Source organism: Saccostrea cucullata, unplaced genomic scaffold, assembly GCF_032062105.1.
Source record: "Saccostrea cucullata isolate Sc308-1 unplaced genomic scaffold, CSIRO_AGI_Scuc_v1 ctg23, whole genome shotgun sequence".
Classification (NCBI taxonomy): Eukaryota; Metazoa; Mollusca; class Bivalvia; order Ostreida; family Ostreidae; genus Saccostrea; species Saccostrea cuccullata.
Window position 1 is genome coordinate 247,834 of NW_026932470.1, and position 22,167 is coordinate 270,000.

At 33.3% G+C, this 22,167-nt stretch overlaps 2 protein-coding genes across 6 annotated transcripts in view; one reads left to right on the forward strand and one right to left on the reverse strand.

Annotated features, from left to right (window-relative positions):
• Window positions 1–33: 33 nt before the first annotated feature.
• Window positions 34–18,528, forward strand: LOC134235193 (protein tweety homolog 2-like). 4 transcript variants are annotated; one of them, XM_062717311.1, is made up of 14 exons: window positions 34–302; window positions 3,949–4,109; window positions 4,445–4,556; window positions 6,955–7,190; window positions 7,310–7,405; window positions 7,546–7,618; window positions 8,202–8,271; window positions 8,417–8,478; window positions 8,587–8,679; window positions 9,015–9,154; window positions 9,365–9,466; window positions 9,578–9,712; window positions 12,476–12,536; window positions 15,283–18,528. In XM_062717311.1, the coding sequence occupies exons 1-14, from the start codon at window positions 186–188 to the stop codon at window positions 15,322–15,324; spliced, it is 1,500 nt and encodes a 499-aa protein (XP_062573295.1). In that variant the 5' UTR covers window positions 34–185; the 3' UTR covers window positions 15,325–18,528. The 4 variants fall into 4 exon arrangements, with proteins under 4 accessions (XP_062573295.1, XP_062573293.1, XP_062573292.1 ...); XM_062717309.1 differs by lacking the exon at window positions 7,546–7,618 and adding an exon at window positions 7,634–7,706; XM_062717308.1 differs by lacking the exon at window positions 7,546–7,618 and adding an exon at window positions 7,722–7,794.
• A 1,670-nt stretch (window positions 18,529–20,198) lies between these two features.
• The window catches only part of LOC134235194 (poly(ADP-ribose) glycohydrolase-like), a 26,122-nt gene continuing 24,153 nt past the window's right edge, over window positions 20,199–22,167 (reverse strand). For both annotated transcript variants that reach the window (XM_062717314.1, XM_062717313.1), the window contains exons 19-20: window positions 21,559–21,690; window positions 20,199–20,785 (exon numbers count right to left, since the gene is read on the reverse strand). In XM_062717314.1, coding sequence (XP_062573298.1) covers window positions 20,499–20,785; window positions 21,559–21,690 — 419 coding nt within the window. In that variant the 3' untranslated portion in view covers window positions 20,199–20,498. The remainder of the gene's footprint in view (window positions 20,786–21,558; window positions 21,691–22,167) is intronic.

Here is a 22,167-nt window from a genome sequence, read left to right on the forward strand (position 1 = left end):
TAAACAGAATTCAAAATATAAAGCGCTTGTGGCAAAGCCTTCAGGTCACGTGAGAACAAAATGGCGAATGACAATGACTGACTCGAAGTGCACATTCCTCAGGATTAATTACCAATTTCGTAGGTAGAATGAGACAATTTTTTAACCTGAAACACAGTGAAAAAAGACATTTTTAAAAGACTAAAATGAATTCCTATAAGGATGTGTGGTATGTGAGGATACTACACGATTTCCCTCATTTGAACTTTTCTTTCCACGAGACAAACTCAACATTTGATCCTGAAAACACCAGTTACCAGGAGGTAAACCACTTGTTACTTAAAATTTAATTTAAACAATCTTGTTTGAAGTTCTCAATGTAGCAAGAGTGATAAAACAATGAACAATCAATACCCAAAATATGTAATGGACAATAGATTCTCTTTACTTTCAGTTTCAGGATGAACTACTTCTTTGTAAATCCTGGATCAGGAATTTGTTTTCTATAACCAAGTTTTAATATATTTTTGTTTTGTTTTTTTACATATTAGGGATTGGGAAGGCAAAAATGTATATCTGACTATATATAAAATTGTTTGCAAAAAAAATGGTCATTTAACCCCCGTTTGGTGGTCAATCGCCCATATCGGTGTCTTTTTTACTTACCAAATGGTGGCCTTTTTTATTCAAATCCAATTTTTATTAAAATAAAGCAAAAGCGCATTTACTTAGGCATTGGAGAATTTTAATTAACAAAATAATCACACATTTAATACAATTTAGTCAATTTTCCATGTGTAATTTCTGTGAAACTTCGTAAAAATGAAAGCCACAGCTGTTCTGGATGGCCAAACTATTTGCTCAAACAATACGAAAAATTATTTTGTTGTGTAAAGTTCGGTAAAAAATAAATATTTAGTAGGGATGTAAAATCGGTCAATTTTTAATACTCGGTTACTCGGAGATCGAGTAAGTAAAAGTCTAAATAAATATGAACATGTAAAACATTGAAATAAAACCACATGGTCTGATGGGAGGTTTACCTGTAAATGTGTTGTAACAATTAGGACATGTCAACTTTATGCCAGACGAAATTTAATCTAACATTTTTTAAAGTCCAATTTATTTATCAAATAAATACGAGAAATAAAATCATAAATGGCTCACAGTGGTTTTGTTTAAAAAAATAATCTGTTCCCTAATTGTAATGTAACTCTATCAATGCGTTTGACGTCCAAGTGATAAGTCGTCAGAGCTACATGTACAATATCAACTTGATCAAGTTCTAACAGAGCGGATTTACGATCTTCGTACACTTTTCGATCATTGATTTCATCAAAATTACGAGGCGGTATGTTGTAGTTTGGTGCAACGATGGACATTAGATTTTTAAAACCTTATAATTCAACCATTTGCATTAATTGGCACGTAATCAAACGCATCCATATCAACAATCGCACGTGCAATATCGTCTGTCTCTTTCCCTGAGAATCTACGGCTTCTGGAGAATTGACAAAATTATCTAATTTATTTAAACATATATAATAGACCTTAAACGATGTTCAATGAAAACAAAGAATTAGAGCAAATTAAACATAAGGGTAGAAGACAGCCGAAGGTGAGAAGAGCCAGGTAGGTAGCAGGTGCTTGGTCACGGTAATTACTGCACAAACACTGCCACAGGCGATAACGGTCATTTAGAGGCTCAGGAAACCCTAATTACTGTATGTACAAGTGCAATGAACATTTTACGTTTAAAACCGATATTTTAATGCAATAATAAATAAGCTTAGAAATATTTAAAAATATACATCCGAGTAACCGAGTACCGATTTTAGTATTCGATACTCGGACGTTCGATCGAGTACCCGGTTAACCGGGTACTCGTTGACATCCCTAATATTTAGACAAGAGGTGCTAGTCTAGAGTAACGATCTGCGTCTATATAAATCTCTATAAAATCCTGTTAAACACGAGCTCCTTGTATCTTATTCGTTCATGGACACACACTTCATTTCTTTTTTAAGGCGCAACGCACTTCAAGTGCTAGCAATAATCTTTAAGTATAGATTTTAATTTATTTATTTAGTTTTTAAAATTCAAAACAATGCACAAAAATTTACGTCATCTAAATAAACAGTTTGTATACACACACTGCGCAGCCCAGTCCAACGCTGCGCTAGATTTATGACAACGTCATGAATAGAAATTTCCATTTTCAGTAAACTACGTTTTTTTTTTATTTCTTGTAATGTCTTCGAATTTGTACACACCGTTGAAAAATCGTATATACCCATCTGAAATTGATACACTAAATATATATCAGTAATTTTGAGTTGTTTTAACAAATATTTTATCTCTTACGTTGTTTCAACCATATAAAAACTAATTTTTTTGATCGGACGCTGCCCCGTGCGGATGGCAAACATCGCCTTTTTTGTAGAGTTTTGACAATATTTGTTAGGGTTTTTGTTTAGTATTTGCACTGTCTATATAGTAAGCAATACAATAAGATATCATAAAAGGGTTATAGCCTCTTTATTTGTGGTACACAATTTTTTGAATTAATTTTTGACTTGTCTTATAGAGAAAAAAATCATTTTAATCTGAACACTTTATATCAGAGTTTATGTCATTTTAACCTTGGTCCGTGCGCCTTATCTGCGACCTTTAAAGACCCCGATTGTTACAAAAATATTACGTTCCATCAACAAAAATTAAATCATTCTGATTTGTTTTTTCATAAGAAATATTTTGATATACAAAAGATTTATATAGAACCATTTTTTTTCACAAACACGTCATTGTCCACGAACTTTTTGGACAACCCTCGTACATATCTGTAGTTTCAATATAGATTCTTAATCACATATTTAGAAGATATTGGATGACACCATAGCTATTCATAGAATTGCATACAGATAGTTGTTTACTTGCGTTTTTCATTTCCGAGATTAAAGAGACAAGAAGTATCCCAAATGCAAATATCGTCATTTACAAAAAAAAATTGCTTATTGGTCGACCGGGTGTATGGAATCCCAATCAGAACTTGAGAAAAAAAAACAAATTCTATCAATTCCATATGCTAAGGGATTTTGAGGAGAGTAGCGTATCAAAAAACCTTGGCTAGCGAAGATGCCACACCCAAAAAAGAGAGAAAAAAAATGGAGAGGGCTACATTATTGCAGCTACCCTTCACTCCTTTGTAAAGTGACCTGATTTTCTTATCTGATTTGGTCACTTTACAAGTGACCCAGATTTTCATGTCTGTTTCAGTCCCTTGTAAAGTGACCCAAAGTTCATGTCTGTTTCAGTCTCTTGTAAAATGACCCAAAGTTCTTGTCTGTTTTAGTCTCTTGTAAAATGACCCAAAGTCCTTGTCTGTTTTAGTCTCTTGTAAAATGACCCAGATTTTCATGTCCATTTCAGTCTCTTGTAAAGCGACTCAGATTTCTTGTCTGTTTCAGTCTCTTGTAAAGTGACCCAGATTTCTTGTCTGTTTCAGTCTATTGTAAAGTGAACCGATTTTCTTGTCTGTTTCAGTCTCTTGTAAAATGACCCAGATTTTCATGTCTGTTTCAGTCTCTTGTAAAGCGACCCAGATTTCTTGTCTATTTCAGTCTCTTGTAAAGCGACCCAGATTTTCATGTCTGTTTCAGTCTCTTGTAAAGTGACCCAAAGTTCTTGTCTGTTTTAGTCTCTTGTAAAATCACCCAAAGTTCTTGTCTGTTTTAGTCTCTTGTAAAGCGACCCAGATTTTCATGTCTATTTCAGTCTCTTGTAAAGCGATTTCTTGTCTGTTTCAGTCCAGATTTCTTGTCTATTTCATGTCTATTTCAGTCTCTTAAAGTAAAGTTCTTGTCTGTTTTACCCAGATTTTCATGTCTATTTCAGTCTCTTGTAAAGTAACCCAGATTTCTCGTCTGTTTTACTTATTGTAAAATGGCTTGATTTTTTTGTCCGTTTCAGTCTCTCGTGTTGTGGGCGGCGGCACCGGTGGCCTTTATTTTAGTGATTCTGTTCCTGGCTTCCTGCTGTCTTTGTATACAGTGTGTTAAGAAGAAACCACAGAAGCCACCGCGCACCACCTGTTTAAGAGTCGTGGTTGCCATATTCATCATATTCTCCATGTAAGTCACAAAAATAAAGGGGTCATCAAAATTCCCTCTCAGAAATTTGTGATGTTTAATAATGTTTTAATTTCAAATCAGAATTAATATTTTATATGTAGTTTTTGTACATGTAATCTGGTATGAGTCCAGTATGCGAAATACATTAAGAATTGGTTCAATTTTACTTGGGAAAAGCAGAAAAGAATAAACTCAAACAATTTGAGAAAGACCACTTTTTGGATACTTTAAGAATAATTAAGTTAAACACATGCAAGTCATTCTTGTAAATTCTGTGAAGTAAAAATTGCAATCATTCTTATTTCTTGATTTAAAATGATTTTTTTTCCCAACAGAGGAGCTATATCAGTTGGATTTTTTGGCAATGAGCAGACCAGTAAAGGGGCTAAACAATTCTTGGAGGCGTTAGATGATACAAACCAAACCCTAGGGGATGTCTCCACTACTGTAAGTATAAACTGATACAAACTAACCTTACTGATGGTCCCCATTACTACATGTATAAGCATAAACTGATACAGACCTTGAGGAAATTTCAAGTACAAATTATCAGTGTAAAGTGTTACCATGGTAAACCTTGGAGGACATTTTTATCACTGCAAGAACAGAGTGTAAATGGACAGAAATCAAGCTTCTGAGGACTGCAAGTACAATGTATGACTGATATAAGTGAAACACTCGAGGACAAATTAGTCCCCATAAATACAAAGTTAACTGATACAAGTTAAACACTTGACATTTTAGTCCTTACAAGTACAAAGTATAACTAATTACAAGTCAAACACATGAGGACATTTTAGTCCCTATAAGTACAAAGTATATGCTGATAAAACTGAGAATACTCATTGATAATTGTTAGTACCAATACACTTCCTAGTGTAAACTGATACAAATCAAATTGAGGAATTTCAGTCAGCAATAAACAAACATGTCAAGGACATCATAAGTACTGCATCACTAGCAGGTTAAACTCAAGAATGATCATAAGTGATGACAGTGATCTTGGACTGAGAAACTTATGATACTCAGGTGTCTTGCAACTTGCAAGGCACATAGGGTAGAAGCATGATCTCCCTTGTTTACACAAATAGGTGTTAATCACATTTACACAAGTCAAGTTTATCAATTTACTTTATTGTCCAGTTATTACAATTACTTTAAGTCTGTTTATTGTCACAGAATTATAATTAAAAATATATCAGTTTTTATACCCCTGCAAACAAAGTTTAAAGGGGGGTATATATAGGAATCACCTTGTCCGCCCATCTGTCTGTCTGTCTAGCTAGGTGTGTGTGCAAACCTGTCCAGTCCTCATTTTTCTTACTATGGAACTTTAAAATCCTCTACTCCACATAAAGATTGTTCATGACCTAAGGGTATGTCATGACCTTAACCAAGGTCATTTTGGTAAGTTCAAGGTCACTGAAAGAAAAAAGTTAATATGAGTCTGTGCTATACCCCCTAGCTTTGGAATTGGCATCACGATTAAGTTTTAGGCCCATTTCCAAGTAACTGTAACCCCTACTTGGACCGAACTTGCATGAATGATGCATCTAAGGATGGGCACTATCAGACTTGCTTCATATTCTGGATCTGACCTACATTTTCTAGATGAGTGAGCAGGTTTAAGTTTTAGGATCAATTCCATTCCCAAGTAACTATTAGCCGTACCAGGACTATGTATGCATTCAGAGAAGGATGGATTTTCGTGATGTCCATACTTTACTGTGGTGAAAACACACAATTTATTGAATAATTTCGTGAGCAATTTATGTAAGAAGACAGTGACAAAAATATTAGTCTATTGATGCCTTATGTAAATTCCATGAAACTATGGATATAATAAGTATCATATTAATACCCTCATTCAATCATTGTTGAAAATTATATTCTTATTCTAAAATTGGAATGAAAGGTAGTAATCATGGAATAAAAGGATGAAAAGCAGGTCAGTCTGTCCCATATGAAAGTTTTTGTCTGTCACATTAAGATTGATTATCACCTCTGGTTGCAGGTGATGCTTGTTTTGAAATCAAGGAGAAGCCTGGGTTATGTTTGCATTTCCCAAAGGCTGGCATTAAAGATTTTATGAAATAGAAACATTAGATATGATCTTTTTTACCCCTTTATTTATACTATGGTTCTTTTAATTTCTAATATGCATTTAGATTATCTTATTTGTTGTTTAGGAAGAAAATATCTCCAAAATGCAAATTATATATAAATACAGTTACCAGTATTTTTAAAAAAAATTTTCCCTAAGTTAAATTCTAATCTTTTAAGCTGAGCCCTTAGACTTCCGTCCCTTGGTCTGCCCCTTGCTGACTGTCAGTTTTCTAGTAAAAATCATACAATAAAACTGTGTTTTACATAAGGAATGAATTTAAAAGCTTGCAAATTAATACAGTATGATAAAGGTTGAGCATTTTACACTGTATATAATAAAATTTCAAATATCAATATAAATAATTATAATTATCTACACTGTATTTCAAAAATTGTGTATGAAAGATATACTGCAGATCACTAAATTTTCGTGACTCGTTATTTTTTTGCGAGATAGTCATTGTCTTTTAATTAGTGAGACAAAATTTTCATGAATGATGGTTACTGCTCTATATAATCCTAAGGAATACTATTATACGCGAGAATTAAATTTTCGCGAGCACACTGTCTCGCGTAATTACGTGAAAATAAAGCTCTGGCGAATAAAAAGTGATCTACAGTATATGAATTTTGCTATAATTGTATCCTTTAAACCCAAAATCAATTGGTTAAAGCATAAATTTGCTCTATCCTTGTTTGTACAAAACAAATTTAACTGATTTCTTTGTTGTATTTGTAGCTGGATACGCTTGTGGATGTTGTCGACAAAGTTGACGGACCAGCAGGAATTGAAGCACTGAAGGACATACTAGGAAAATCTGGAGATGTCGCCAATAAAACACTCTCTCCTATATTAAACAAAATTGAGGAGCATGCTCAACAAACCCGGAGCGACATCGATAACGTCAAATCTCACGTGCCAAGCCTCCTCCTACAAAAGTTCTCCAAGGAGGCAGTGGATGTAGAGTTTATAAGGTAATGCAGTCTGTGTAAGGTGCATAGAGCATTTGCTTTTCTTTGATTATGCACAGTAATTTTCTGAAATATAGTCTACATCATTATTAAAATCACCAAGTGACTGGTTGTCTCTCTAGGTGGACAGTCACGATAGTGTTGCTGTGCTTTGCCCTCTTCATACTTCTAACAACAAGCCTCGGGTGTTATAAGAAGTCCAGATGTCTCCTAATGACGTATGTATTCAGATCCCTGTATTTCACACATAGAAAAGTTTTTGTAAAAATTTTAAAATTGAATATAAAACAGGATTTTCAATCATCAGTCATGTTTAGGAGACAGAATGTCAAATGATTTGATTGGCTTTTGATTTCAGGTCAGTAACTCTGGGATTCTTTGGATTGTTACTGGTCTGGGCAGGAAGTGGGGCATACCTGGGGTTATCTGTGGTGAGTACATTTCAGATCAGTCACTCTGGGATTCTTTGGGTTGTTATTGGTCTGGGCAGGAAGTGGGGCATACCTGGGGTTATCTGTGGTGAGTACATTTCAGATCAGTCACTGTGGGATTCTTTGGGTTGTTACTGGTCTGGGCAGGAAGTGGGGCATACCTGGGGTTATCTGTGGTGAGTACATTTCAGATCAGTCACTCTGGGATTCTTTGGGTTGTTATTGGTCTGGGCAGGAAGTGGGACATACCTGGGGTTATCTGTGGTGAGTACATTTCAAATCAATCTTTAAGATCATTGTTGTGGTCTCGATAGGAAGTGGAGGTTGTTATTGGTTTGGGCAGGAAGTAGGGGCCTAGCTGGGGTTTCTGTGGTGAGTACATTTCAAATTAGTCAATCTGTTGTTGGTTTTGACAGGAGGTAAGAATTTCTGGTGATCTCTTTAATGAGTCAAAATTGGTTTTTGACAACAAAAGTAGCAGACAGATTTATATGACATAACTTTCTTAGAAATGACTTAATATTACATGACATTTGATACTGAGACATATGTCCTACTTTTGACTTTATGTCTTTGTTTCCAGGGAGTGTCAGATCTGTGTTATGACCCAGACAGCTATGTAGAATCTCTAGGAAAAGATGACACACAGAAAGGTAAGGTGAATTAGAAAGCTGTTAAGAGAGTGTAGATATTGTGTTTTCACTATTAGGTCAGATAGCAGGGTTCAAGATATATGTATATTGTACCTATTTGGGTTTTGACATTTAATGTGTAATTTCCTGTCTGATCTATTTATAGATGTCATTAGGGAATACTCCCAGTGTCAGGCCAGCAAGGGAGTCCCCAGCATATTTAGGAAGGTAAGTAAATCCTGCTACATCCAAGGAAACCCAAGAGACATACTACAGATAATGTAATTCCAGACCCTTATTATCAGTATATCTAGTTTTTGTATTTTATGCTAACAGGAAATCCAGAATGCAGTTGAAGAAGTAACGGAAGCTAATTCTACGCTAAATAGATTCATCAATGAAAGCTCCAAGTTCATTCCAGTCAGTGAGGTTGGTATGGCTGTTAAGTCATAAGGATAAAGCAACCCAATAAAATATTACGGTCAAATCAATCTATCTATAGGCACAATAAAATACCTACATATTACCAATGTGTTTTACATTTTCTGTGTAAGTTTTGTATATATACATTTGTCTGTCTTTTTCAATGTAAGGGATCTGTTATTTCAATTAAAAAAAAGAGAAAATAGACATACTCCAAGAGGCAGTGGAAAAGCCCATCCATACTTACAGGGTATACCAAGATGAACCAGCACACAGTTTCCATAACTAATAAAGAATGACAGACAGATTAGTTGGTGATTTTTCTCTTGTTACTTTTGTAGATAAGTAAGCCCGTCCTGCACATTAGGGTACTGTTTGACTATGCTGTGGGGAATGTGACAGCCCTCGGGGAGCTGCTGGGCTGTCGGACCCTACACAAGGATTATAAGTCTGCAGTGGAAGGAGTTTGTGAAACAGCATTGTACGATTAAAATTATCATTCAATATGTCATAATATATGTCTGATTAAATTTAAATTTTTTAGATTAAAATTATCATTCAATGTGTCATAATATATGTCTGATTAAATTTCAATTTTTAAAGCATTGTCATTATTTTCTGAAGAAATACAGTGATACATTTTCCAGCAATTTCTCTCATTATTTGAAATGGTTACACCTTACTTTTATAGAGTGGGCGTTGCCCTTCTGCTGTTAATGTTACCGTTTGCTGGAATCTGCATGATCATTGTCCAATGTCTCCTACCAAGGGTCTGGTATCTAGCAGGAAAAAGGTAATCATGTAAAATGTCTGACATTTCAAATATCTGTGACTTTCTGTGAACATTTTGTATGACCTAAAATTTAATTATGATGGTGTTAATTACTTTGTTTACTGTATATAGGAGAGGATATCGACCTGTAGATGACTCGGATCCATTCTGTCACCGCCCACCACCTTATAATGGTTACGGAACAATGGAGGGTGGGGGAGGGGCCCGGGGAAGCTGCACACTAGAGTACTACAGAGATCTTCGCAGGTAAACTTAGATGGCCAAACTTTTTTTTATAAATACAGGTGTCTCTCAATCTCTTGAAGTTCAAGGGACCGCAAGAAAAGTTCGAGAGATCGAGGGGTTCGAGAGATGGAAAGTAAATAAAATCCGGAATTTTCAGTTTCGATCATCAAAGTTCTACTTTTACAGATAACGGAAGTATAAGTAAATAATGTCATTGCACGTTTTCAATCGTATTTTACAGGTAATATTTGCTTGATATCAACAACAATGATTGTATTTCGAATAAATAAAACGATTTCCTAAAGTTTCAATATTTATTTGTTCCTATTTCTTGATTACATGAAACCCGAATAGCAATTGTAGGTTTGGCTATTCCGCGGCTTGATTGGGTCCTTCACCAGTGTTCAGATTTTTCTTAATCGGTATTCTGTCCTTGAGAAAGGAATTCCTTGTGTAATAGTTCCCATACTGGGATTATGCAGACTATTAATCATAATGAAAGTTCATAGTCTATGGGAAATTACTGAAACGAACATCTATAAATTAATTTTTTTTAGCTCTACTGGTCAGAGACCAGAAGAGCTTATGCGATAGTAATGCGTCCGGCGTCCGTCCGTCCGTCTGTCTGTCTGTCTGTCTGTCTGTCCGTCTGTCTGTAAACAATTTTTCAAAACGCTACTACAATTTTTCTGATTTCAGTATAACTTGGCGCACAAGTAGATACACTAAGATACATAAAATAGTGCATCGGTTTTTGATTTCACGGTGTTGCCATGGTTACTAAAAATAGAATTTTCTGAGAAATTCCTTTAAAACACTACTCCTTCTACAGTTTTGGTCTGATTTCAATATATCTTGGCACACAAGTAGACTACACTAAGATACATAAAATAGTGCATCGGTTTTTGATTTTGATGAACGGTGATGCCATGGTTACTAAAAATAGAATTTTCTGAGAAATTCCTTTAAAATGCTACTCCTTATACAGTTTTGGTATGATTTCAGTATTACTTGGCACACAAGTAGACTACACTAAGATACATAAAATAGTGCATGGGTTTTTGATTTCGATGAGCGATGTTGCCATGGTTACTAAAAATAGAATTTTCTGTGAAATTCCTTTAAAACGCTACTCCTTCTACATTAGTCTCATTTCAATATCACTTGGCATGACTACACTAAGATACATAAAATAGTGCATCGGTTTTTGATTGAACGATGTTGCCATGGTTACTAAAAATAGAATTTTCTGAGAAATTCCTTTAAAACGCTACTCCTTCTACAGTTTTAGTCTCATTTCAATATCACTTGGCACACAAGTAGACTACACTAAGATACATAAAATAGTGAATTGGTTTTTGATTTCGATGAACGATATTGCCATGGTTACTAAAAATAGAATTTTCTGAGAAATTCCTTTAAAACGCTACTCCTTCTACAGTTTTAGACTCATTTCAATATCACTTGGTACACAAGTAGACTACACTAAGATACATAAAATATTGCATCGGTTTTTGATTTCGATGAGCGGTGTTGCAATGTTTACTAAAAATAGAATTTTCTGAGAAATTCCTTTAAAATGCTACTCCTTCTACAGTTTTGGTCTGATTTCATTATCACTTGGCACACAAGTAAACTACACTAATTTACATATAATAATCGGTTTTTGATTTCAATGAACGGTGTTGCCATGGTTACTAAAAGTAGAATTTTCTGTGGATTCCTTTATGCTACTCCTTCTACAGTTTTGGTCTGATTTCAATATAACTTATCACACAAGTAAGATACATAATTCTGTGCATCGGTTTTTGATCAGTACAAACCAGTAGAGCTACAGTCTTGACAGAGACTTCTGGTTTAAATTATCGTCTCGGTTTCAATTCAAAATAAGTTGTGAATTGGTTTATAATTTACCCTGTGAATAATAATCAATTAATTATAACAACACACGGAAGACCCACAGGTGTAGTGTCATCTGTGTAAACACCCAATTAACACCTCCATGCCAGCCCATTGCGTTCACTGTTTCCAGAAAAGTCCAGCTAGGCTGCATCAATTTTACGCTTGATTGGCATGTATACATACGCAATCAAAACTTCGAGAGATAGAGAGTAAAATTCAATGAAATATGTGTAACGGGACCAAGGTTTTGGTTCGAGAGATAGAGAACTTCGAGAGATCAGGAGTAAATTTGCTTAGTTATAAAGAGGAAAAAAACGGGACCGGAGGTTCACTTCGAGAGATCGGTGTTCGAGCCATCGAGAGTCACCTGTATAACTACTGGAGGCCCATTAAAGTCTAAAAATGATGTCTTTTATGTTCAACTGCATTAGGCTTATTTTACTCATATAAATCAATATGCTGATACATGTGTAAATTCAGACCTTAAAAGTGCAAAGGTTAACTGCACATAAAATTAGGCTCTGATCCATAGCAGTAACATTTTTCACAATAATGTGTTTTACACTGCTGGTTAAATTTATATGTTAATAATGTTGTGAAGTGTGTTAGTAATTGAGCACAATATTTTATTACTTGTGAAAATGATGAGGGGTAACATAGGTTACAACCCACCTGAGCTGTGGACTTCGGACAGGACAGTGTGGACAGAGGCCTGTATTGATCCAGGTTATAATCACAACTGGTAGTAAATCAGTGATCAGCTGATTGTGACGTTTACAAATATATGCATCCCAAATCCGAACTATTTTGTAAAACCATTATCACTACAATATATAAAGCAGTTTGATGACTAAGATGATTAATTTGATGTGTATATTGTAGGAGTGCTGATGAATTACAGTCAGAAGAGAGAGTCCCAATGAATGACTCACCACCTCCTGCTGTAAGTTACTATGGTGATTATAAACAGGCTCACTGATTGGCTTATTTGAATTTTAGTTTCCATGGTGATGGAATTGTGTTAAAATCCCTTAGCTATTAGTCTTGACTACCCTGAAGTTCTGAAAAAAAAACCCACCCCCCAAATAGATAGTTAACATTAATAAACATCTCATTTGAATATACAGGATAAAAATCAATCTTGTTTTCATATTGCCTTGCCATCACATCAAAGTTATAAAAAGATGTCAAATTTATATGTAAGGGGCAAGGTCAAAGTTACATGTATACATAGTAGATAAAATAAATTAAATTATACATAGGGTCAAAGTTATACATGAGGTCTATTTATACATAGGGTCAGAACTATATGTAGGGATCAAATTTATGCATATAGAGTCAAAATACATATGGGGTTTAAACATGCACATAAGGGTAATGTAAGGGTCAAGGTTATACACAGGAGAATATTTGATAAAGATACTATGAAAATGAAGCCCAGATTGTAAATTCATTATGCAAGATTCCCCTTGCAATGAAAATAAAGCATAGAAAACCGTGGTCCAGGGACCACAAATTAGAATTCAGGCAATATTCTAAAATTAAATAAAAAAACATGTGGCAATTCATTATTTACTGTTAATATTGTAATTCTGCTCCTGTAGGCCAGTTTTTATAATGTAAGTAGAGAAGTATAAAGAGGACTGAGAAATGAACCATTAATGTTTGCTTAACAGTTGGCTGTTTGTGTAAAATTCAGATTGCTTTGGTATTGTGTGCACATTAACCATCATCTCAAAAGAATGTTACGTTGTGTAAAAGACAGAATGCTTTATAGAGTTAATTGTCAAATTTAAGAGATGATGAAATTGTAAAATATACCAGATGAAGCTACCAGAATAAAGACTTGGGTGACAGGGTGGTATGTGGTAGAGCACAATGTCATGTACATGTATTGTGTTATTGAGTTAAGGTATAGATTATGTATAAAGTCTGTAAAGGGTCAGGCAGATTATATAGCATGTAAATAAGTAAGGTCCTACAGCAAAGCTTGTGAGATGTATAGTATTCACTGGCTCAATCTCTCCATTGTTTTGTCATCAGCTCTTTAATTTGATGTAAGAAATATGTAGAGGTGGTGAGAGAAAAAGTCCTGCAGGTTTAAGGGTCACCAGAAAAAAAGGTGAAAAGGTCAAGATAATTGTTGTCTTTGAAAACTTTCTAAGATACCATAACTAGAATTCTTTTATACCAGATTTATTGTTTACAACAATTAAATGAAAGGACGACTACTATAGGGTCATTCTATCAAAGGTCAAACTCAAGGTATCAAAGGAAGACTACTATAGGGTCACTCTATCAAAGGTCAAACTCAAGGTATCAAAGAAAGATATCAAAGGAAGATTACTAAAGGGTCATTCTATCAAAGGTCAAACTCAAGATATCAAAGGAAGATTACTAAAGGGTCATTCTATCAAAGGTCAAACTCAAGGTATCAAAGGAAGATTACTATAGGGTCACTCTATCAAAGGTCAAACTCAAGATATCAAAGGAAGATTACTAAAGGGTCATTCTATCAAAGGTCAAACTCAAGGTATCAAAGGAAGATTACTATAGGGTCACTCTATCAAAGGTCAAACTCAAGATATCAAAGGAAGATTACTAAAGGGTCATTCTATCAAAGGTCAAACTCAAGATATCAAAGGAAGATTACTAAAGAGTCATTCTATCAAAGGTTCAAGATATCAAAGTAAGATTTATACAACAAAGGTTCAAGATATCAAAGGAAGATTACTAAAGAGTCATTCTATCAAAGGTCAAACTCAAGATATCAAAGGAAGATTACTAAAGGGTCATTCTATCAAAAGACAAACTCAAGATATCAAAGGAAGATTACCAAAGGGTCATTCTATCAAAAGACAAACTCAAGATATCAAAGGAAGATTACTAAAGGGTCATTCTATCAGAAGACCAACTCAAGATATCAAAGGAAGATTACTAAAGGGTCATTCTATCAAAGGTCAAACTCAAGATATCAAAGGAAGATTACTAAAGGGTCATTCTATCAAAAGACAAACTCAAGATATCAAAGGAAGATTACTATAGGGTCACTCTATCAAAAGACAAACTCAAGATATCAAAGGAAGATTACTAAAGGGTCATTCTATCAAAGGTCAAACTCAAGATATCAAAGGAAGATTACTAAAGGGTCATTCTGTCAAAGGTCAAACTCAAGATATCAAAGGAAGACAACTATAGGGTCATTGTATCAAAAGCCAAAATTAATAAAAGATAGTCATTTCATAGATGATAAAGATGCTGCAATCCTTGATTGACTTGTCACTTTTTAGTATAAGTCTGATATCAATGAACTGTCATTCACATTTAAACAACCTTTACATGTAGCATGTAAGACTGTGTGGGTTTTGTTGGTTAATTAATGGTGCAATGTACCATGTACAAGGTACCACTTTAACTGATTCTAAGCATTTAATTTCATTTCCATGCAAAATTGCAGTGTTCATAACATTATCAGCGTCATCCTGTGTCTAGACTTAAAAATATCAATTTGTTGTATGATTGGATGTGTTCAAGTGTGTATAACTGAAAAAGATATAATTATGTGAAGAAGAAAAAACTGGAAGTGATGTCAAAGAATCTTTTACTTTTAAAATCTTTATGAGTACAGTTTAATGTTTATATTCCATTCGAATCTGTTGTTGATAACTTGGAACTATTTTTGATTACAGTACCATCCTGGTCGGTTTCCAGCTAGATATGACCTTGAGTGACCTCCATATGACCTTTAGGGGAGCTGTTTATGGAGCATAGTTTCAGTGATTCTTACTTTTAAAAAAAAATATGTTTTTTTGTGTTTTTTAAATAATCACAAGTATTGGATTGAAATACTCATATATTTATTATTTTTTTCATAGTGATATATGTAAAAAAAAACATTCAAGTAGTTTGAAAATCCACCCCTCCAAAGAACACTGATGATAGAAACTGTTTATCTGTGTATTTGTATCCTCTTTATGCTGTTTTATAATCTTTTTAATGTAAAAAAAAGCAGTTTGCTTTTAATCTAAATCTGTTGCTGTGTTTCTCAGTCTCTGACTGTATGATATGTCTCTTCTATTGAGATGTCTCTGACTAGTTCTAATGTTTATCTTTTTGCTTTCCAATTTTTTTTTGCCAGCATTGTCTACTGTCTAGCAATTAGTGACAATTCTACAAAATTTGATACTTTTGTTTTACTGTCTTGTTTAAAATGATTTGTCCATTGTAATGAGCTTTTAAAAATGATCATTGGAGAGAATAGTATCTGTATTATGGTTACCGGTATTGTTTTTATTATATGTGAGTAAAATTACCATGATACAAAGTTATGCTTAAAGTAGTAAAACATGTAGATTTGTGTCATTGGGTACAAATGTACTCTAGTCCCTTTGCACACTTTGTTATGGGATTTTTTCATACCTATGGCTATTTGTACATAAAACATTATTGTTTGATTTTCAAAAAATTATTCTGTGTCAATGATGATATTGTCAACATTTCTCAATTTCCAGCTGTATAATAGTGGGGAATTCTTTTTTTGCTTTTTGTTACATTTGCCTAAATGTGTATTTTTGCTTTATATTTAAACCTGCTTTGTCTTAGATAGCTCATTTATAAATGATTGTAAGACTAAAGCTTGAAGCATTATATTTTGACATTAGTGTCTTTTTTATATTCGTGTAGAATATATTTTTTTCTTGCAAAGTACGGTAATGATGTAGTTTTCTGTATAGTGTGCTTATAATATTACTAATACTATGAGATATGTACATACTTATATAAAATGTTACTAATACTTGTATTGCTATATTGAACTCTTGCAGTAAAATTTAGCTACTGTAAACCAACTTTTTTTCGTGACGACTTTATTTCGCAATTTACTGGGGGTAAAATTGTTCATCACAATTAATTTTCGCGATCAAACCTTTTTTGTATCTGTTGTTGATAGACAAAGAGACTTTAACGATCGGTTCGTGGTGAGAAATATTCACGATGTTGATGCTCTTGCGAAACTCATGAAAATTTCTTGAACATGAATAAAAGTTGGTTTACAGTATTCAAAAATTTAACTTTAAAGTAAATGAAAGTATGAGAGAGAAAGTCTTGTCTCTGAGCACCATTATAAGCCTGCAACTCTCTATCTTCCTGTACATGTTCACAATTCTTCTGGTTCTGGTAGTTCAGATAGAGAAGCAATTTTTTTCACTCGTTATTTTTCTGGCTATTTTATATCTTCAAAAATGGAAAGAATCTCATATAAATTGAGAAAAAAAATTATTGAAAAAAAAATCTCAACTTATTGTGTAGAAAACTAAAATAATTTGTTCTACAACGACATGAAATTCAAAGTAACGTCTTTCCCCAATGTCTCCGTAAAAAGAGAAAGTGCTAAACGCACAATAATTTACTTAGAAATCTACTTAATGCTTAAGATATCATCCTGGACATTCTGTTTCATTGTTTAGTGCAATGCAGTGGGCATAATAACATCAGTAAGGGTTATCATTAGATGGGTAATAACAAGGTAATCTATTGAAATACTCCTGTATATAAAATCAAATGTTCTTATGTTCATATCTAAACATTGTTTGCAGGGATAGGAAAAGTACTGTATACTTAGTTTGATCTAAGATACCTATATTGAATGTGTGTGTCTTTTAAATAATGAAATAGTGTATTGAAACGCTTTGTTGGGGTTAAAATGTGCAGGTTACAACACAGCTGTCCTGTGAAGAGTTTTGATGGAGAGATATACTGGCATACAACTCTCATCCAGTAGTTCTGTATATCTAGTCATTAGTCACAATAACAACACATTTAATATCATGCATCTTTTTTAATTAATCAAAAGAGGCTTTGTTTTATTGTTATTAATATCTTAACATGCTAATTTCCTAATTAGATACCTGCCTCCCTCATTGTGTATATCATTAAATGTAATTAATATTTTTAACTGTATTTTTGATGTGTTGTTTTTGAACCTGTATGCAGATAATGTGTGATTTAAATTGTCAGTGAAAGCAGACAATCGGCAGATGAAGATTGTTGGTGTACAGAATAATGTTGATTTTAAGAAGCACTATTTTTATATTGAATTTTGTTATAAAGCTTGAAAGAAAACCATGGACTATGATTTTGTACGTTTTTGTGATTCTAAACTTTAGTCTAATGTGTCACTTGATTTTGCAGATTTTGATTGTATTGCAGTATCTATTTTTTATCTGAAAATTATTTCTTGAGTTTTAATGGTTTAGTTTATGAGAGCTTTCAAAGTACTGTATATCTGGGGTTTTTTCGGGTGTTGGAAAGTTTGCAAAAAAGGGTAGATTTGTAAAGTTTTTAATTTGCATAAGTTATTTTTAACGATTGAAGAAGAAAAAAGTTTTAAACGGTAATGTTTTTATGTCACATAATAGCTGTCAGACATAATTTCCGAGTGTTTTATATTTTGTGAATTAAAAATGCATGATTGCAAAGAAAGTGAAAATAGATCAATACGAAAAAAACGGATATACAGTAGCTTAGGGTCTATCCCCTTCAACAAATATAGCCCTATTCAGTATGTCAAGAAATTTCAATTTCGTTGGTTTTAATCATAATACGTAGTTCAGATCTTTCTCTTTATTTGATAGTCTGTTACTCTGCGTCTGTCAAAACCTGAAATCAACATTTTGACTCAACCTGTTCAAGTAAATTTGTCTTGTTTTCATTATAAGCCATAGGACTGTCTTCCACTAATTGTTTTGAACTATAAGGGTTGTGAATTTTGCATTTTGCAGTGTTTTTAATTGATTTTCTTTTTGGACATAAATTCGCAACAGTTGGTGATTTGATTGACAATACAATTTACTACATGCATATAGTTAACATATTAAAATTTAAACTTCTAATCATTGTTTATGTACAACATGAAATAAACAATATTGAAGCACAGACTTCTGTTTTGTATATTGTCGTAATATATCAATTCCTATATTTTTCTATTGATAGTGTTGATCCTCTCTTGTGGCCCCATCCAACCTCCCAAGAAGCAACTTGGAATAATTTTTTAATCTTCACTATGCAATAAAGCTTTCAAATAAGTTTCATATTTTCAAGCACAGTAATTCTTAAAATGGAGAAATTAAAAAGATGCCATTAAGTTTCACTAATTTTGTATTATCTCCACAGGCACTTGTTTTGGTAATAAATTTTTAACCCACAGTATAATGTACTAAGGGTTCAAAATTTATTTCTGAAACAAGTGCCTGTGATTATCTCCCCTTGAAAGAGAGCATGGCACTTATATTTAGCTCTTCTGAGCCAAAGGCGATTGGTTGTACAATTTATCAAAAGAGCAATTCATTAAAATCTCTTGCCATCAGCAACCTAGGATCAAACATTAGCTTCTACAATATAGTTATGACCCAAACAACTTCTTTGCAACCTTGATCAGATCAATGGATTAGTTCAAATGCACATGTTCAGATCATAAACAGTTTGTTTCAACTACAAGTTTCTATATCTTCAATACACTGTACAAAGTTGCAGGAAAAGGAAATTGTTTGTTGTTGAGCTGTGTAAAAGTCCAAATGTCATTGGTTTAAGGACATACGCAAGGTACCTTCCCTACTGATAATTTTTCAAGATATTCTAAATTTAAACTGATATTACCATTACATGATCTTAGACAAAAAATCAGCATGTGTTACCAGGGGTTTGGAAAAGATATCAAACTATGAAAACTTTTGCATTATTCAAAGAAAAATGTACAAAATTTACAAAACATAAATTCCAGATTTTTTTTCATAAAAATTTGTTTTAGAAGAGGTGTTAAAATACACATTAAAAATATTGCACACAGGTCCTTGATTTAGTGGAACTCTTCAACTCCAGGGAAGAACCCAATAAAGTTCAAACTACGTTGCGTATGACCTTAAGGTCAAGACAAAGCTTCTGCCGATCGTCATTAGCAGTATCTTTTAAATTTCTAATACTTCTCCACCCTTAGCTTGTAACATAGAAAGACAAAAATGTTGATGTAATGACAGAACTTATTTATGAGGGCAAATGTATGAGAAATTGGGAAAACAATGAATTTTTCTCAGCATCAAATAAAATTGCAAAAAACTTTGTTGAATCATTTCTAGAATTTAATGACAATTGAACCATTATTTATAAAAATAACATTGGTGATGAAGAAAAAGTTATAAATTATCACAATTTGAAGCACTCTTCATTTTCTATTCCAGAAAAGGAAAATCCTTGAACATACCATTCAGTTTATTGTGACAACATTAAGAGAAAAAACATTAATGCAATTAATAATTTTCAATTGATTAGATAATAAATAAAACTAAAATATATTAGAAAAATGAAGTACTTTCATGTTTCCAAGAAGTAAAATTGCACAAATGTATGTGGACGTAACAAATTATAAGGCCACAGAAAATTAATTTTTAGATTCCAAACCTTAGGTGGGCAGATATTTTGTATTGTCAAATTTCAATACATATTTTGTATAAACATATATTATTCAGAGTTTTTTTTACATTCTCAATGTTCACAGGTGTAAATAAGGCATTCTTATCAGCATTAACTACACAAATTTTATTAAAGGATGTAAATGATTTACCGAATAACTTTTTTATTATACTGACTAATTTTTTTTTTAATTCAGGAAATGAGAACCTAAAAATTAATTCTTTCTGGCCTAATAAGCAATGTATGTAATTTAACTGGTTCCCAAACTGAGTTTGTTTCATAAGTTTTGCTTCAATGTCAGAATCTGCTGCCCTTATGAAAGAAGATAATCTAAGTCTACAACTACGACAAAATTATAAATTATCTGCTTTGTAGTTTCATCTTATAAATGTAACTCCACATATACTTTATGTACTAACAACAAATAAGTTGGACTTCCAGGTCAAGGAGTATTGGCTTTATAGTCAATTGACTCTGATTTCTGTAATTTGGAATGTCCACCGTGATTGGACTGTTCATCGTTCATGACTTCGTCAGCCATACAATGTTCGTGTTGCATTTCCAGACTGTCTGACAGTTGAATGGATGGGCTGTCTGGTTCACTGTCCGTGTTCTCCAGGGTTCCGTCAAACACTCGCGGTATGTACTGAAACAGGTTCATAGATTTCTGTGTCTTTTTTGACCCCGAGATCTTCTTACCATATTGTTCAATCAGTGTCAAGATATTTCCTGAAGGACAAACAACATAATACTGTAAAAATCATTCAAAGGTAAAAGTTAAATATTTTATTATTTTCATTTGGTGCAACAATATCATTTATATGAATTCCATACTAAAGTTTGAAAACACACAAAAAAGAGCAGGTAGAACTGTAAATGAGAACTCAATATTTACAACAACACTCATACAACCTATCTACAACAAAAATTGTCAAAACTGAGCTCCTAATCCCTGCATTACAAAATACATGTAACAATACAGAGAAAATTTTTACACTTCTTCACTTCCCGACCTTCACCTTATCTAAATACCTTAGTTCCAAGTATACACAGAACAAATTCAGGAGCCAACTTTGAGTTAAGAATCTCAGCCTTAAATTCTATATCTGCTTGCTCTGGAATTTCACACTTTTTTTATTCCTGTGATGTTGACCTTGTCCACATGACCTTGACATAGAGTAAGGACAAATCATCAAAAGATAACCATTCTTTATGAGCCTCTGCATAATGATGTCTTTTATTTTCTTGGTAATAGCACAGACATTACTGATCCATGTCACATTGACTTTGTCCAAATGACCTTGATTCATGGTTATGAAAATTCTCAAGATTACTAGTAATCTGTGTCAGATATGAACGGCTCATGTTTCTCCATTACAAAATACATGTATTTAGCCCTATCACAAGCTGGGACAGACATACAGACAGAAGAAAAGACATTCAACTTAATCATACCTTACTCATGATATCTAAAAAGCTATAGATTAATTGTAAATACTTACCAATTCCTAGAATGTTGGTTTTTGTGAGGTATGTGTGTATGTCAGACAATTCATCTCTTAACACCTTGTCATCAAACGTGTAATAACAAACTTCCCTCTTGGCCATGGTAGCGGCCATTATTTGGATCAGGGCTACACACAGCAAAATGGAAATATTTGGGTGGAAATATTTTTCATTTATAAAACTGGATACAATAAACCAGAAAATATCAGTATGGTCTTAGTTATCATTCACAGTGCACATGCTAGATACAACTAATCCAGAGCTATCTAATAAACTTATGAAAATAACATGCTGTTACAGTAAAACACACTTTTAATGAAGTGCAAGGAAGGGACAAATTTGTTTCGTAATAGGTATAATTTGTTTTATTTCCTATGTAGTTTGTAACAAGAGCTTTGATTGGTTACAGAGTCAGGTGTAAATTTCTGTGCACCTGACTTGAGCCGGGGGTAAATAAAACGTGATGTCACAATGCATACTTTCTTTATGATAAAACCAAATAACATGATGTCACGATGCATTTTAGTACTTAGTTATCTTATTGATAGATTAAGGCACAGTTAATTAGACTCTGATGTTTACAAAGAATTTTTATGGGTACACAG